Source organism: Ictalurus punctatus, chromosome 26, assembly GCF_001660625.3.
Source record: "Ictalurus punctatus breed USDA103 chromosome 26, Coco_2.0, whole genome shotgun sequence".
Taxonomy (NCBI): domain Eukaryota; kingdom Metazoa; phylum Chordata; class Actinopteri; order Siluriformes; family Ictaluridae; genus Ictalurus; species Ictalurus punctatus.
In genome coordinates, this window is record NC_030441.2 from 1,885,521 (window position 1) to 1,904,071 (window position 18,551).

Here is an 18,551-nt window from a genome sequence, read left to right on the forward strand (position 1 = left end):
ACAAAATTTAACACACCTGCTCCCCATTCACACCTGAGACCTTGTAACACTAACAAGTCACATGACACCAGGGAGGGAAAATGGCTAACTGGGCCCAAATTGGACATTTTTACTTAGGGGTGTATTCACTTTTGTTGCCAGCGGTTTAGACATTAATGGCTGTGTGTTGAGTTATTTTGAGGGGACAGCAAATTTAGACTGTTACACAAGCTGTACACTCACTACTTTACATTGTAGCAACGTGTCATTTCTTCAGTGTTGTCACATTAAAAGATATCATCAAATATTTACAAAAATGTGAGGGGTGTACTCACTTTTGTGAGATCTCTGTTGTTATATATCTTAGTTTTGAAGCTGTGATCTAAGAAACATCAATATCGCTGCCGTCGCAGAGGCGAAGTTCCTGGAAGTTCTTATAAGAAATTGCTCCATGTAATACTTCTCTCAATGTAATACACACATTTCTTATATCATTGACTCCCTTCCATAGAGAGCAATACACGATGACTTCATAAAATTCTAATTCTAAATTCTTGAAGATTCCTACAGGTCAGTGGTAAGGCTTCATTGGTCTTTCACTCTGCACTAAAGGGCAAATTGCCTGTGTGTTAACACTTACTTCAGGGTGAAACTTTTCCACGAACGTCCTCCGGTTTGCTTGTTGTCCAGAAAAGCTTAAAGACTCACGCAGCCCAGCCAGGAGACGCCAAATTGTCGTGAACATTAGACAACACTCGCAGACTCGTCCTCTGAAGGTAAAAAGGTTTATTACAGAAAGATGGTTAATACAGGATAGAATAAAGCAGGAGAGAATAATGAGAGCGCTCTGAAGCGCTTGTACTAAAGCACTACTATAGATATGAAACGCAGAGCATGACATAAATCTGTGTACCGATAAGAAGCAGTTTGAGGCAGCTCAAACAGGCTTTGTTTTAGGATCTTGGACAGACGAACCTTGAACAGAAGAACACATATTAGGATTACAGTTCTTCCTAAATGGAGAAGGGTACCAAGTATGCATCGCTAAAATAAGAGTAATGTAATATTCTGTCTTTATGGAATATATTCGATTATGTTATGTTACTTTAGTTACAGTTAGAATAAGACAAAGATTTCACTCCCTTTCAGAGTTAATACACCGTAAATGTAAGACTCTGACCAGGATGTGTCACATGTCAGCCTCAGTCCTTCAGTCCAGCAGATCAGCTGTTGGGAAATCAGATTTGAAAATCAGCAGAATTAGCATGTTAGCCAAGTTCTTTGGTCTGTGGTTTTAAATGGTGCCTTGCTTTTCGTACTGTCGCCATTAATTACAGATTTAAGTGCATTTTAATAACCTTTTGCAGCACAAAACAGAACATCTAAAAATATGTAATATTGTATTAGAGATGTCTGAATGAAACAACAGATTGTTTACTTTTGAGGCCGTTGTCATTATTTGCATGATTATTAATTTCTGTATTATATAAATAAACTGTACCTGAGGTGTTAAAACTCTACATTAATATAAGACATTAATATAAGACCACTACTACAAAACTGCACAACAGCAGATGATGTAAACTCACAGGGCGTGCACCCGGAAATCACCTGACTTTGTGTAAAGAGTAAGATCATGTTTAAGGGTGTAAAGAAAATTGATAACTTTTTAAAAATTTATTTATTTATTTATATTTTTTTTGCTGGAACATTAAAAACCTTTTCTTACATGACAAAATCTACTTTTCTCATCAGCATTGTTCATCTGAATTCAGTGAACTGAATAAAATGGGAGGGTCTGCATCTACACCTCAATGATCTCAAACACCTCCACCGCCTCCAGGTGAGTCTTAGTCTTATAATATTTATCGGATGATGATCAATATGTTAACCTTAATATTACATACTGATACTGTTTTTTATTTACTCCTGATTTAGCCTAGTTATTAATGAATTTATTTTCCCAATTATGGGAGTTAATCTAGGAGTGAGAATGTGTAACGCACGAGTACGTGATGTGACTCGACTAAAATCATGGAGCACAGCATAAAATGAACATTATTTGGAACAGGTTTAACACTGATTATTTTTAATTTCTGGGATGAAAAACTATCCATTTATAACAACAACAACAACAACAACAACAACAACAACAACAACAACAACAACAAATGTAAAAACAGGAGTAAACTTGTTGCAGTGTCTCTGTTATAAAAATCCTTGTATAAAGACAAAAGTGTATGTGTCTAGCAATGAGGTCCATTTTTTTAAAACATGGAAATATATTGAACACTCTGCATGTTTATTGACTTAGAAACTTACATGTTAACTGTATTTCACATATAAATGCAAAACTGTAACCAGGGTGACATTATTTTTTTGTTTGTTTTTAAGAATTTGATAAGACATGGAGGATAATGCCTTGGGGGTGAGTTGTATTAACTTCCATAAAGAAATGTTCATATTTCAGCCTCAAAACCTGTTAGATTTTGACAAAACTGTCCATTTCTGCTCACTTACTGTATCAGTGTGACATATTCTGATTTTCTTTTATTATTGACGATTATTGACTTCTTCTTAATTAAAGTTCTTCTTCAGTCACTAACTGCCAGGAAGTTAAGTGGCAGGATGGTACGATCCTTCTGTGACGTTTTTTGTGTTTTTGATAGGTGCAAATGCTTCTTGGAGGAAAAACTGAGGAACTTTAAGCTCTGCAGTTCTGACGTAAAGTTTGTCAGGATTCTGGTTGTTGGTGAAGTTGGAGCAGGAAAGTCCAGCTTCATTAATGCAGTAAATAACGCTTTCCAAGAGCAAATCACCAGTGGGACTCTTGTTGATGGAAGATCTGGAACCAGTTTCACAAAAATTGTAAGTACAACTTCTCAACATATTCACTGGTCTGATTTCTTAATGCAGACAGATAAACCAGTTTGATTTAAACTAAGATCATTTTCACACTTCCAGACAAAAGTTTTCAAGCTCAGGACTGGTTCAGAGATACAATCCCTGGTCCTCTTGAAAAAGTCGGTCTATGGCTCGCTTCAGCCGAACATTGGAGTGGTCCAATGACATGCCTTTAAAATGTTTTTTTAAACACCCTGAAAGCCTTAGTGTGTGGACCTCAGCTCTTAACGAGGCACAGCACTGTACAGTTCAATATTGTGTTTAATATGGAATTTGATCCTGAGTCAGAATCATATACAATCTGTGTCTTTTTCTTACAGTACAAAACCCATCATATCAAGGGGAAGGACGGCTCCCGTTTACCTTTTGTGTTCAGTGACGTCATGGGACTTGAATCTGCCGATGAACAAGGCGCACATGTAAAGGACATCATCTCAGCCTTTTCTCTCAGGGGTTTCTTGAGGAAGGATATAAAGTGAGTAGAACATTTTACTCTCACAATATGACACAAAACAGTTATTTCTAGCATTGTTACGGTATATAATGTTAATATATATGACGTTAGAATACTGTTCATGTAGTCAGTCTTTATAGTACAGCTGTAGTTCTGTAGTAACCTACACTGATTTTTGCACAGTAAAACATCTGTAATATTTATTCTTTCACCAATTTGTAGTTTAATCCTGCTAATCCCGTGTCTGAGAAGGACTACAACTACAGAACAAATCCCAAAGTTTCTGATCAAACCTTCTGCCTGCTCAACATTATACCTGCAAACAGAGTGTCACTCATGAACCAAAAGCTTATTCAAAAGATGAAAGAGATCCGTGAGGTGGCTTCAGAGTATAGTAAGTCCTGTTATTATAGTTTAGAATCATCTCGAATTGTTTTTTATAGTGGCACAATTATTCCCCAATAACATACCACTGTGTGTGATTTGGTCCGAAGGTGTTGATTGTTTTTCTATAACAGCAGCCCTGACTGTAGTTCTGACTGCAAAGCAAATCACAAGTTTAGATTAATCCGTTCATTCTAATAGTTTCTATAGTAACAACTCACACAGGGACTTTTATTTGTTCTATGGAAGGAGTCTCCAGTTTCAACACTTTGTAACAGTCAGAGTTAAAGCTGCAACAGAGTTTTCTGATCTTAAGGACAGAGGAGATTATGATAAGTGGTTTCTCAGGAACACGACAAGCTGTGGTTTTTATCTTATTAACATGAGGGGAGAAAATAAAGAGAGAGACTCGTAAGAGAAACTGTTAATTAATTAATTAAAGTTAAAACTTTAATTAATAAAAATTGTAATCAGTGATAAATGACTGTGATAAGAATTAAACACTGCAGGACGTGCTGTTATAGGAAAATCATCTTCATATCATATTAGAATTCCTGTTTTAGTCTTATTGTAGATAATAAACTGTTCATCCTATTGTACAGATTTGCCTCAAGTTATCATCATGACAAAAGTGGATGAAGCCTGTCCACTGGTTAAACTGGACCTAAGAAAGGTCTACACCAGCAAGAAGATCAAAGAAAAGGTAATTGTCTAATTAAATGGTGTATATTAGGATTGTAACTGATTACAATATTGGGATTGAACAGATATGTTCTCAATGAATCTAAATACTGATATGAATAGAAGGCAGTTCTGTTTATTTGGCTCTTTTTTTAATCAAATAGTGTTCAATATCACCATATTAGAATATTTACTTTCACACAGCACAAAGTAAAAGTAAATCTTCCTGGAAGTCATAAAGGCATTAAAATGAAATGGATACCAGATTGATCTCACAGCAGCACTGTTTCTCCGCTTCGCAGTAGGTTCTGATAACGAGTCTAGTGAACTTCTGGAAAGTAACAAACCCCAAAAACTGAAGTAAATCTAATTATTAAATCCTATTAGATGTTGCCGTCAACTATAAACAGCAAAAAGCTTGTCAATGCATCTGTTTAAGGAGTTAAATAAAGTTACGTTCTGCAACTTGTGATTTGTTATAATTGTGGTAGATTTGATCATTTATCAGTTAAATAAATTGTTTGATTCATTGTTGTTGTTTTTTTTTTTTTTAATAAATATTTTCAGATGCAGGTGTGTAGTAATCTGCTGGGTATTCCACTGAGCAACATCTTCCCTGTGAAGAACTACCACGAGGAGGTGGATACGAACGATGACGTGGATGTTCTGATCCTCAAGGCGCTCGATCAGATTGTGAATCTCGCCAACGATGCTCTGGAAGACCAAAACCCTAGTGAGAACTCTGAGTGAAGGCTTTTTTGTTGTTGTTGTTGTTCTTTTCCACCCCTACACCAGTGCAGAGTATTTAGGACAGTGAAAAAACATGAAGTTGTGTCTAAAGTACATTATTAAAGTAAAGCTAATTTCTTCTACTGTAATCATAACTGGTTTGTGTTTCTGTCGTTGTCATGTTCCTACTGCACTCTGGACTTTTTATATTCCATTAAATTAATAATTATAATGACGTTTGGTCCTACTTATTTTTTAAGATTTATACCATTACACAAAACATGTTTTGACAGATACAAATAACACAAACACGAGTAATGTACAATACTGTTTCATAGTTCATACATAAATGTGCAGGACTAAAACATCCAAAGAACGAATCCTCTTTCATTAACTACCAAGGAACACTGACTAACTACTCTCTCAGTAATTAGGGCTAGGCCTTGGGAAATAAACTTAAAGAAGAACACCTCCAAAGAGGGGGAAGCAAAGCGTTACACCACACTGGACTTGAACCTGAGGCTGGAGGATTGAGAGACCAACATGCAGCACAGTGAACTACCAACCCTGCACAAACAGACCATGGAGTGGGCCTAGCCAAACGCTCAAGAGGACTAAACTGAAATAAAAGGACTGAAAAATAAGAGGACCGACTTAGAAAGGAAATAAGTGTTGTGGATAAAAAATGTCATAAAATAAACATAAGGGAGACCTAGCATCCAGCAAAAGGGAGAAGAAGAAAAAACGGGCACCTAGACACATAGAAGCGGGATTAGGCGGACATTGACGGATTGGAATTACACTTTAAAGATCTTTAAGAGCAGTAGTAGTCAAAAAAAGCCAAAAAGAGGTATACGAGCTGAGCTGAGGAGTGCTAAAACACACACACACACACTCGTACAGTCAAGGGCGGGCAAGTAGACACAACATACGCACACACTCTCTGTTCCTCATACACACACATGAATAACTTTAATTATATCTTATAGTAATAGAGAAACTCTTTAAAAAAAAACAGAATAGTAGGATATGCAGGACAGTAGAACTGTAATGATATTACGAAGTTGGAAGTACAGTAAACCGCTTTTCAAGTAGTATAAATATATATAAAATAAGAAATATAGTGCAAATATGAAAATAAATTATAAACTAGAAATACAGGAAAATGTAAACCTACTCATGACTCAAATGGTGAGGGTTCTTGGCTCGCAAGGAAGGCCTTAATTTTAAGAGAAAACCATGAGGAGCCATTTATAAGGGTAGCTGAGTCAAGCTGACCCCGCGAGATAAGAGTGAGACCAAGGTCTCTCTAAATTGTTTTGTCTCTCTCCACTTCCGAACCTAATGTATAAATACTGGAGCTTGAGCTCCAGGTGTTGGATCACTTCTGAGAATTCTCATCGGTGTGGATCTCGTGTGGTGGAATGGAACAATAAAGCTGGACCCTTGCTTCTTCTCACTCACGGCTGGTGTATTCTTTCTATCTCCAACTGGGCTCAGAGGTAGATGTGAGTATTGGCTTCTAAGTTGAATTTTAAATGTTTTTGGGTAATAGGCTAAATTTGAGCCAACATAAGTAAACTGAAGGCTTTTTTTGTTTTTGTTTTTTCTAAGCAAGGTGTTATGCCACGGTGAATTCGCGGCTGCAGCGCCGACGAGAACTACACTTCCCGTCCACGCCTGCGCTCGAGTTCGAGCTGGACATTGTAAGTCGTCACGGACTTCTCACACGATGATTTCCGCATCTCCCTGCTGCTGCCCTGCCCGTGCTTGTCTCCTCGCAAGGTAACGTGACACACGGAACTGGAGAAAGTCAGAGGAACCCCAAATGACAAGGTCCAAGAGGTTTGGTCTGACACAGCGGCTTAGCCTCAATACAGCACTCAACAAGGAGGAGAACTCCAAGACTAAACGTTTGATTAATGTTGCCACTAATCACTGAGGAGAACAAACAATTTATTTTTTTTTTTTTTTTTTAACGTCACCAGCACTACTCTTTAATTTTTTAAAAATGTATTTACAATTTAAACTTCTGCTATGAGATATGCTATGTTCCACGGGCAACAATTCAGTATCTCCAATTTAATGTTAATATTATTTACCCCACAGTGGTACTGAATGCTCGATTGGTCAGAAGGTTCAATTCAATTCAATTCAATTCAATTTTATTTGTATAGCGCTTTTTACAATAGACATTGTCTCAAAGCAGCTTTACAGAAATATCAACATGGTATACAGATATTAAAGGTGCGAATTTATCCCAACTGAGCAAGCCACTGAGTGGCGACGGTGGCAAGGAAAAACTCCCTAAGATGTTTTAAGAGGAAGAAACCTTGAGAGGAACCCGACTCAGAAGGAACCCGTCCTCATCTGGGTAACAACAGATAGTGTGAAAAAGTTCATTATGGATTTATATGAAGTCTGTATGGCGTTAGGAGCAGCCGTAGTCCCAGCAGTCTGGAATTAAAGAAGATTTGAGCTCCATCCAGAGGCAGAAAGGATCTGGATCTCTAGTATCTCCATAAATTCGTGTGGGGCTCGGCGAAAGGAGAGAGGGAGAAAAAAGATAATTATGACTGGGAAGTAGTAGAACAGAATCTAGTCAGGGTAGGCTTGAGTAAACAAATATGTTTTAAGCTTAGACTTAAACACTGAGACTGTGTCTGAGTCCCGAACACTAATAGGAAGACTGTTCCATAACTGTGGGGCTCTATAAGAGAAAGCTCTTCCCCCTGCTGTAGCCTTCACTATTCGAGGTACCGTCAGATAGCCTGCATCTTTTGATCTAAGTAGGCGTGGCGGATCATATAAAACCAAAAGGTCGCTTAGATATTGTGGCGCGAGACCATTTAGTGCTTTATAGGTTAATAAAAGTATTTTATAATTAATGCGAGATTTTTCTGGGAGCCAATGCAGTATTGATAATATCGGTGTGATATGGTCGTATCTTCTAGTTCTAGTTAGGACTCTAGCAGCTGCATTCTGGACTAATTGGAGCTTATTTATATTCCTACTGGAACATCCAGACAGTATGGCATTACAGTAATCTAATCTAGAGGTGACGAATGCATGAACTAGTATTTCCGCATCATGTAGTGACAATATGTTTCTTATTTTAGAAATATTTCTGAGATGAAAGAAGGCTATCCTAGTAATATTATCTACATGAACATCAAATGATAGGCTGGAGTCAATAATCACTCCAAGGTCTTTAACTGCTGCACATGATGAAACAGAAAGACCATCCAGAGTAACCATGTGATCAGAAAGAATACTTCTAGCTACACGTGATCCTAATAAAAGTATTTCTGTTTTATCAGAATTAAGTAGAAGGAAGTTAATTAACATCCAATGTCTAATGTCCTTTACACAATCCTCAACTTTACTAAGCTTCTGTCTGTCCTCTGGCTTCGCTGAAACATAGAGCTGTGTATCATCAGCATAACAGTGGAAGCTAATTCTATGTTTACGAATAATTTGACCTAGGGGTAGCATATATAAAGTAAAGAGCAGTGGGCCTAAAACAGAACCCTGTGGAACTCCAAAAGTAACCTCAGTACGCATGGAGAATTCTCCATTTACATCTACGAACTGATAACGATCGGTCAGATAAGACCTGAGCCAGGAGAGGACTGTTCCCTTAATACCAACTACATTTTCTAATCTATCAAGTAGAATAGTGTGATCTATAGTATCAAAAGCTGCACTAAGGTCGAGTAACACAAGCAGCGAGACACAACCCTGATCGTAAGTCAGTAGAAGGTCATTTACTACTTTAACTAACGCTGTCTCTGTGCTATGATGAGGTCTAAATCCTGACTGATACATTTCATGAATGTTATTCCTATCTAAGTACGAGCATAACTGCTTTGCTACAACCTTTTCTAAAATCTTAGAGATGAAGGGGAGATTTGATATTGGTCTATAGTTGGACAATTGAGACGGGTCAAGATTAGGTTTTTTAATCAAGGGTTTAATAACTGCTAATTTAAGTGATTTAGGTACATAGCCAGTGCTTAGGGAAGAATTGATTATATTTAGAAGTGGTTAAATTACTCCTGGACCAATCTGTTTAAACAAACATGTAGGTACGGGATCTAGTATGCAAGTTGATGAATTGGCTGAAGAGATTAATATAGCTAGTTCGGTCTCTCTAAGCGGATCAAAACACTCTAAACATTGATCTGATATTGCTACATTGTCATGTAATGGGTTTGTTACAGTACTGTCCAGTTTTAATTTAATGGCCTGTATTTCACGTCTAATATTTTCAACCTTATCATTGAAAAATTTCATGAAATCTTCACTGCTATGTAATGATTGAGTGTTTCTCTCTGTAGTGGTTTTATTCCTAGTTAATTTTGCTACTGTGTTGAAAAGGAATCTAGAATTATTTTTGTTGTCTCCTATTAAGGTGGAGAAATAGATTTTTCTAGCATCGCCAAGAGATTTCCTATATTTCAGTAGGCTCTCCTTCCATGCTGTTTGAAATATCACCAGTTTGGTTTGACGCAATTTACGTTCTAATTGTCGAGTTGTCTGTTTTAAGGTTCGCGTTTGATCGTTATACCAGGGTGCTAATTTTTTTTCTCTAATTATTTTCCTTTTGAGTGGAGCCACTCTATCTAGCTTGTAGCGGAGTGTTGACTCCAAGCTTTCAGTCGCCTGATCGAGTTCTGTGTGATCTGACGGTGATCCAAATCTAATTGATGTTTCTGCGAGGTTATTTATGAAGCTCGGTGCAGTAGCTGAAGTGTAGGTACGTTTTACGCGGTAGCGAGACGAGGTGGAAATATTATGATCAATACGTATTATGAATGAGATAAGATAATGGTCTGAGACAACTTCAGACTGCGGAAAAATGATAATATTTTCTATACTTAGTCCGTATGTTAGTATGAGGTCAAGAGTGTGACCACCATTATGAGTAGGCCCGATTATGTTCTGATTAATCCCTACTGAATCTAAGATGGACACAACCGCTATTCTTAGAGGGTCTTCCAGGTTATCAAAATGAATATTAAAGTCTCCAACGATTAATGCTTTATCTACACAACCAGGTTTGAGACAAACCAGGTTTGAGACAAAGTCTGCAAATTCACTAAGAAAAAGGGGTATTAATGAATCTTTTATAACAGGAACTCTGACAGTAGTTCCAGACACAAGATAAAACACCGGTTTATATTAATGAGAGTCATTCTAATTATTCACTATTTCTATAGTAACAACTTACAGAGTAACAAAATACAGAGACTTTTACATTTTTCCCTTGTGTTTTATTTCTTTCATACTATTTATGGTCTTCAGCATCAGACGTTATACGTTTGTATTTTTGTAGATGGAGACGTGCAGGAATCTGCTGGGTATCCCAGTGAACCACATCTTCCCTGTTAAAAACTACCATGAGGAGATGGACACAGACGATGACATGGATGCTCTGATTCTCAAAGCACTGAATCAGATCGTGAGCGTCGCCTGCGATGCACTGAGAAAAAAAACATCTCTGACCTCTGGTGAAAAATCTGAGTAAGGTCTCAGATCCCAAACGCCCCAGTGGCATTAGTGCAACACAGAGTGCTTTACAAAGCATTAAAAACACATTAGGATTACAGTTCTTCCTAAATGGAGAAGGGTACCAAGTATGCATTGCTAAAATAAGAGTAATGTAATATTCTGTCTTTATGGAATATATTTGATTATGTTATGTTACTTTAGTTACAGTTAGAATAAGACAAAGATTTCACTCCCTTTCAGAGTTAATACACCGTAAATGTAAGACTCTGACCAGGATGTCTCACATGTCAGTCTCAGTCCTTCAGTCCAGCAGATCAGCTGTTTATAAATCAGATTTGAAAATCAGCAGAATTATCATGTTAGCCAAGTTCTTTGGTCTGTGGTTTTAAATGGTGCCTTGCTTTTCGTACTGTCGCCATTAATTACAGATTTAAGTGCATTTTAATAACCTTTTGCAGCACAAAACATAACATCTACAAATATGTAATATTGTATTAGAGCTGTCTGAATGAAACAACAGATTGTTTACTTTTGAGGCCGTTGTCATTATTTGCATGATTATTAATTTCTGTATTATATAAATAAACTGTACCTGAGGTGTTAAAACGCTTCATTAATATAAGACATTAATATAAGACCACTACTACAAAACTGCACAACAGCAGCTGATGTAAACTCACAGGGCGTGCACCCGGAAATCACCTGACTTCCTGTAAAGAGTAAGATCATGTTTAAGGGTGTAAAAATAACGGTGAAAAACAAATGATGTGAACAACTTTCAGTTTCAGTTTACAGTAAATCATGCTCTTTCAAGAAAGGGGTGGGTGGGTGAGTGTGTGTGTGTGTGTGTGTCTGTGTGTGTGTGTCTGTGTGTGTGTGTGTCTGTGTGTGTGTGTGTGTCTGTGTGTGTCTGTGTGTGTCTGGACAGAAAGTGAAAGTAGAATAGGGTTCAAAAACTGAAGGTATAAAAGTGGGGACTGGGGAAGCTGCTCTAACAGTCGACTCAGTCAGAAGCTGTGAGTACATCTTTACAAATCTTAATTAACAAGCAAAATTAAACTCTGTAGCATTGAATTTGGAGTTATTTGTATGACTACACACACACACACGTATATAAACTTTTTAAAAATTTATTTATCTATTTATAATTTTTTTGCTGGAACATTAAAAACCTTTTCTTACATGACAAAATCTACTTTTCTTATCAGCATTGTTCATCTGGATTCAGTGAACTGAATAAAATGGGAGAGTCTGCATCTAAACCTCAACGACCTCAAACACGTCCACGACCTCGAACACCTTCACCACCTCAAATATCTCCACGACCTCCAACACCTTCACCACCTCCACCGCCTCCAGGTGAGTCTTAGTCTTATAATATTTATCGGATGATGATCAATATGTCAACCTTAATATTACATACTGATACTGTTTATTATTTACTCCCGATTTAGCCTAGTTATTAATGAATTTATTTTCCCAGTTATGGGAGTTAATCTAGGAGTGAGAATGTGTAACGCACGAGTACGTGATGTGACTCGACTAAAATCATGGAGCACAGCATAAAATGAACATTATTTGGAACAAGTTTAACACTGATTATTTTTAATTTCTGGGATGAAAAACTATCCATTTATAACAACAACAACAACAACAACAACAACAAATGTAAAAACAGGAGTAAACTTGTTGCAGTGTCTCTGTTGTAAAAATCCTTGTATAAAGACAAAAGTGTATGTGTCTAGCAATGAGGTCCATTTTTTTTAAACATGGAAATATATTGAACACACCGCATGTTCATTGACTTGGAAACTTACATGTTAACTGTATTTCACATATAAATGCAAAACTGTAACCAGGGTAACATTATTTTTTGGTTTGTTTTTAAGAATTTGATAAGCCATGGAGGATAATGCGTGGGTGAGTTGTATTAACTTCCATAAAGAAATGTTCATATTTCAGCCTCAAATCCTGTTAGATTTTGACAAAACTGTCCATTTCTGCTCACTTACTGTATCAGTGTGACATATTCTGATTTTCTTTTATTATTGACGATTATTGACTTCTTCTTAATTAAAGTTCTTCTTCAGTCACTAACTGCCAGGAAATTAAGTGGCAGGATGGTACGATCCTTCTGTGATGTTTTGTGTTTTTGATAGGGACAAAGACAGTTTAAGAGAGGAACTGAGGAACTTTAAGCTCTGCAGTTCTGATGTTAAGTTTGTCAGGCTTCTGATCGTTGGTGAAGTTGGAGCAGGAAAGTCCAGCTTTATAAATTCAGTCAATAATGCTTTCCAAGAGCGGATCACCAGTAGGGCTCTTGTTGATGCAACATCTGGAACCAGTTTCACAAAAATTGTAAGTACAACTTCAACATATTCACTGGTTTGATTTCTTAATGCAGACAGATAAACCAGTTTGATTTAAACTAAGATCATTTTCACACTTCCAGACAAAAGTTTTCAAGCTCAGGACTGGTTCAGAGATACATCCCTGGTCCTCTTGAAAAAGTCGGTCTATGGCTCGCTTCAGCTGAACATTGGAGTGGTCCAATGACATGCCTTTAAAATGTTTTTTTTTTAAACACCCTGAAAGCCTTAGTGTGTGGACCTCAGCTCTTACCGAGGCACAGCACTGTACAGTTCAATATTGTGTTTAATATGGAATTTGATCCTGAGTCAGAATCATATACAATCTGTGTCTTTTTTTTACAGTACAAAACCCATCATATCAAGGGGAAGGACGGCTCCCGTTTACCTTTTGTGTTCAATGACATCATGGGACTTGAACCTGCTGATGGACAAGGCGCACATGTAAAGGACATCATCTCAGCCTTAAAGGGGTTTCTTGAGGAAGGATATAAAGTGAGGGGAACATTTTACTCTCACAATATGACACAAAACAGTTATTTTTAGCATTGTTACGGTATATAATGTTAATATATATGACGTTAGAATACTGTTCATGTAGTCAGTCTTTATAGTACAGCTGTAGCTCTGTAGTAACCTACACTGATTTTTGCACAGTAAAACATCTGTAATATTTATTCTTTCACCAATTTGCAGTTTAATCCTGTTAATCCCGCATCTGAGAATGACTCCAACTACAAAACAAATACCAAAGTTTCTGATCAAACCTTCTGCCTGGTCAACGTTCTATCTGCAAACAAAGTGTCACTCATGGACCAAAAGCTTATTCAAAAGATGAAAGAGATTCGTGAGGTGGCTTCAGAGTATAGTAAGTACTGTTATTATAGTTTAGAAGCATCTCGAATTGTTTTTTTTATATATATATTGGCACAATTATTCCCCAATAACATACCATTGTGTGTGATTTGGTCCAAAGGTGTTGATTGTTTTTCTATAACAGCAGCCCTGACTGTAGTTCTGACTGCAAAGCAAATCACAAGTTTAGATTAATCCGTTCATTCTAATAGTTTCTATAGTAACAACTCACACAGGGACTTTTATTTGTTCTATGGAAGGAGTCTCCAGTTTCAACACTTTGTAACAGTCAGAGGTAAAGCTGCAACAGAGTTTTCTGATCTTCAGGACAGAGGAGATTATGATTAGTGGTTTCTCAGTAACACGACAAGCTGTGATTTTTATCTTAACATCAGGGGAGAAAATAAAGAGAGACTCGTAAGAGAAACTGTTAATTTATTAATTAAAGTTAAAACTTTAATTAATAAAAATTGTAATCAGTGATAAATGACTGTGATAAGAATTAAACACTGCAGGACGTGCTGTTATAGGAAAATCATCTTCATATCATATTAGAATTCCTGTTTTAGTCTTATTGTAGATAATAAACTGTTCATCCTATTGTACAGATTTGCCTCAAGTTGTCATCTTGACAAAAGTGGATGAAATCTGCCCTCTGGTTAAACAGGACCTAATGAAGGTCTACACCAGCAAGAAGATCAAAGAAAAGGTAATTGTGTAATAAAATGGTGTATATTAGGATTGTAACTGATTACAATATTGGGATTGAACAGATATGTTCTCAATGAATATAAATACTAATATGAATAGAAGGCAGTTCTATTTATTGGGCTCTTTTTATAATCAAATAGTGTTCAATATCACCATATTAGAATATTTACTTTCACACAGCACAAAGGAAAAGTAAATCTTCCTGGAAGTCATAAAGGCATTAAAATGAAATGGATCCCAGATTGATCTCACAGCAGCACTGTTTCTCCGCTTCACAGTAGGTTCTGATAACGAGTCTAGTGAACTTCTGGAAAGTAACAAACCCCAAAAACTGAAGTAGATCTAATTATTAAATATTATTAGATGTTGTTGTCAACTATAAACAGCAAAAAGTTTGTCAGTGCATCTGTTTAAGGAGTTAAATAAAGTTACGTTCTGCAACTAGTGATTTGTTATAATTGTGGCAGATTTGATAATTTATCAGTTAAATAAATTGTTAGATTCATTGTTGTTGTTTTTTTTTTTAAATAAATATTTTCAGATGCAGGTGTGTAGTAATCTGCTGGGTATTCCACTGAGCAACATCTTCCCTGTGAAGAACTACCACGAGGAGGTGGATACGAAAGATGACGTGGATTTTCTGATCCTCAAGGCGCTCGATCAGATCGTGAATCTCGCCAACGATGCTCTGGAAGACCAAAACCCTAGTGAGAACTCTGAGTGAAGGCTTTTTTGTTGTTGTTGTTGTTGTTGTTCTTTTCCACCCCTACACCAGTGCAGAGTATTTATGACAGTGAAAAAGCATGAAATTGTGTCTAAAGTACATTATTAAAGTAAAGCTCATTTCTTCTACTGTAATCATAACTGGTTTGTGTTTCTGTCGCTGTCACATTCCTACTGCACTCTGGACTATTTATATTCCATTAAATTAATAATTATAATGACGTTTGGTCCTACTTCTTTTTTAAGATTTATACCATTACACTAAACCTGTTTTGACAGATACAAATAACACAAACACAAGTAATACAATATACAAGTATAAAATACTGTTTCATAGTTCATACATAAATATGCAGGACTAAAACATCCAAAGAACGAATCCTCTTTCATTAACTACCAAGGAACACTGACTAACTACTCTCTCAGTAATTAGGGCTAGGCCTCGGGAAATAAACTTAAGGCAGAACACCTCTAAAAAGGCGGAAACAAAGGGTTACGCCACACTGGACTTGAACCTGAGGCTGGAGGATGGAGAGACCAACATGCAGCGCAGTGAACTACCAACCCTGCACAAACAGACCATGGAGTGGGCCTAGCCAAACGCTCACAAGGAGTAAACTGAAAATAAAAGGTCAGAGAGGACCGACTTACAAAGGAAATAAGTAAACAAGTTGTTTTTTTTTAAAGCAAGGAACTGGAGAAAACCAGAGGAACCCCAAGAGACAAGGTCCAAGATGTTTGATCTGACACAGCGAGAAAGCTTCAGAGAGACGGGAAACCTGAGGGATAAACTCGAGAGTGTTTACAAAATTACCGGCTTATCCTCAATACAGCACTAAACAAGGAGAACTCAAGACTAAACATTTGATTAACATGTAAGAGGCCCTTCAAGCCCTTCAGGATAGTCACAGGTGGAGCTGGTTGCTACTCATCACTGAGGGGACAAACAAAAATCTTCTTTTTTTTTTTTACATGTCACCAGCACAAATACTACAAATATACTTTTATTTAATAAAACAATGTATTTACAATTGAAACATCTGCTATGAGATGTTCCACTGGCAACAATCCAGTATCTACAATTTAATGTTAATATTATTTACCCCACAGTGGTACTGAATGCTCGATTGGTCAGAAGGTATTAATGAATCTTTTATAACAGGAACTCTGACAGTAGTTCCAGACACAAGATAAACCACCGGTTTATATTAATGAGACTCAATCTAATTCTTCACTATTTCTAGAGTAACAACTTACAGAGTAGCAAAATACAGAGACTTTTGTGGTGGACTCTTTACATTCAATAATGTCAGGGATTTCCCCCGAGCCGGAGAGCTCAGCGCACATAAGTGACTCGTTTCATGTAAGTCATCAAGCGTGTTTACATTGCCAGACATCGAGTTGAAGAAAGAAGCCTCCTGAGAGAAGCTCTTGGTCTGTGAGACAAAAATTCCTTTCAAGAGGAAGTGGATAATAATAATACATGCACTCTCAGTGATAACTCACTTAGACAAGCATCCCTGACATACAGCCAGGATTGAGATTCTAGATCCTCGGCTTCACCGGCTTAAATTGCAGTGCATGCCCGGCCAATAGCAAAGGATTACCTCTTATCCTGAATCAACAATCTTCGATGTGCTCTTGGTGTCATTTTGACTAGGCGTCCAATTCATGGTAGAGTAGCAACAGTCCCAAAGTGTAAGGGAAAGGAAAGGGTGCCAATCCATTGCAGGGCACAATCCCACACACACGTTCATACACTATGGACACCTTGGACATGCTAATCAGCCTGCTATGCATGTCTTTGGAAGGGGGGAGGAAACCGGAGTACCTGGAGGAAACCCTCACAGCACGGGGAGGACATGCATACTGTGCACACACAGGGCAGCGGTGGGAATGGAACCCCTGACCCTGGAGGTGTGAGGCAAACATGCTAGTCAGTACATTCTGAATTAAATATTAAAATGAAAAATAAAAATAAAGCTATTTATCTTTATAGCACAAGCGTGAATCATTCGAGGGTGCAGTACACTTTAATTTAACAACCGGTTAATTAGCAAAAAAATTATTCATATGCTTGTTTCACTTATCAAGGCCATCTTCTGTGTGAACATTTGACTGCAATACGTTTGACAGACCTCACACAATTTTAATATTACTTATCACTATAATAAATTGTCTATTTGGTCATTTTTTTCAGATGCAAGAGTGTAGTAAGCTGCTGGGTATTCCAGTTAACCACATCTTTCCTGTGAAGCTCTACCACGAGGAGATGGACACGAATGATGACATAGATGTCCTGATCCTCAAGGCACTTGAACAGATTGTGAGCCTTGCTATTGATGCCCTGAAAAACCAAACCTCAAACCGATCTGGGACAAACTGCTGTAATTGTTCTTTTTGCTTATAATAAATATCCCATAATGTAACGTGGTAACATGCTAGGGAAACCAGTACATGTTTAAGATAATTTCAGGAACTGCTCATAGAAGTGATTAAGTATCATCATTATTAGGCGTCTTTAATCTGTATCCACAATGAGAGGGGACTCGCACCGTATTTTAGCTAAGGTCTGCAATCTCACTGCTTCCTAATTAACCGGACCTGTGGCTAGGTTATTCATAGCTAACTTACATCCTTAACCACATTACTAGCAGTACTGACCACAAAGACCTCAGTACTCCTCAAACTGTGTGTGTACAAACAGCTATTTGCTCATATTTAGCTTGCGCAAATTAAACAACTAGTATAAACATCAAGTGTGAACAAATCTTTTTTTTTTTTTATCTAGCCTTCTTAGCAAGTGAAGGGTCCAATATGCTGTCTAGTACCATGTTGTGGTTGCCCGTAAATCTAATTGATTAGGCTACAAAGTGGTAGCTAACGTCATTTATCAATGTAATTTTATTAGCATACTAGCTAAATTAGCTATTTAAATGTATTAACACAGACTAAGAAAATCAAGATCATGTTTATGATCATTTTATCCTTTATGTGTGTGTGTCTGTGTGTGGTTGTGCCTCAACAGAAAGTCAGGAAGTCACTTGTATTGGATTTTGATTCATCTGAAAATAATCAGATGAATCAGTTCTCCAGGGACTGCTGTCTTGTGTGTGTTCTTTTTCAAATGAAATGCTAGCTTTCTTACTTTTTTACACAAGTCCTTGGGTTAGTGCTAGGTTTTCTTTGTTTTGTTTTGTTTTGTCTTTACAAGTTTTCCTTATCTGCCAAATAGAGAGGCTTTCTTT

At 37.1% G+C, this 18,551-nt stretch overlaps 2 protein-coding genes across 5 annotated transcripts in view; both read left to right on the forward strand.

Annotated features, from left to right (window-relative positions):
• LOC108262343 (interferon-induced protein 44-like) overlaps positions 1-18,062 on the forward strand; it is a 53,429-nt gene extending 35,367 nt beyond the window's left edge. Inside the window, exons 1-9 of one of the 4 annotated variants that reach the window (XM_053676179.1) lie at positions 11,499-11,661; positions 11,854-12,004; positions 12,535-12,565; positions 12,805-13,003; positions 13,360-13,509; positions 13,711-13,882; positions 14,478-14,578; positions 14,761-14,857; positions 15,122-15,237. In XM_053676179.1, the coding sequence (XP_053532154.1) occupies positions 11,887-12,004; positions 12,535-12,565; positions 12,805-13,003; positions 13,360-13,509; positions 13,711-13,882; positions 14,478-14,578; positions 14,761-14,826 (837 nt within the window). In that variant the 5' untranslated portion in view covers positions 11,499-11,661; positions 11,854-11,886 and the 3' untranslated portion in view covers positions 14,827-14,857; positions 15,122-15,237. Of the gene's footprint in view, positions 1-11,498; positions 11,662-11,853; positions 12,005-12,534; positions 12,566-12,804; positions 13,004-13,359; positions 13,510-13,710; positions 13,883-14,477; positions 14,579-14,760; positions 14,858-15,121; positions 15,543-17,503 lie in introns of those variants that run through there. The other 3 variants (XM_053676178.1, XM_053676176.1, XM_053676177.1) reach the window with 3 other exon arrangements.
• Positions 556-3,362, forward strand: LOC108261227 (interferon-induced protein 44-like). Its single transcript, XM_053676416.1, has 4 exons — positions 556-755; positions 2,374-2,407; positions 2,649-2,847; positions 3,204-3,362. Exons 2-4 carry the CDS (start codon positions 2,397-2,399, stop codon positions 3,360-3,362), a joined length of 369 nt encoding a protein of 122 aa, XP_053532391.1. The 5' UTR covers positions 556-755; positions 2,374-2,396.
• Positions 18,063-18,551: the final 489 nt, after the last annotated feature.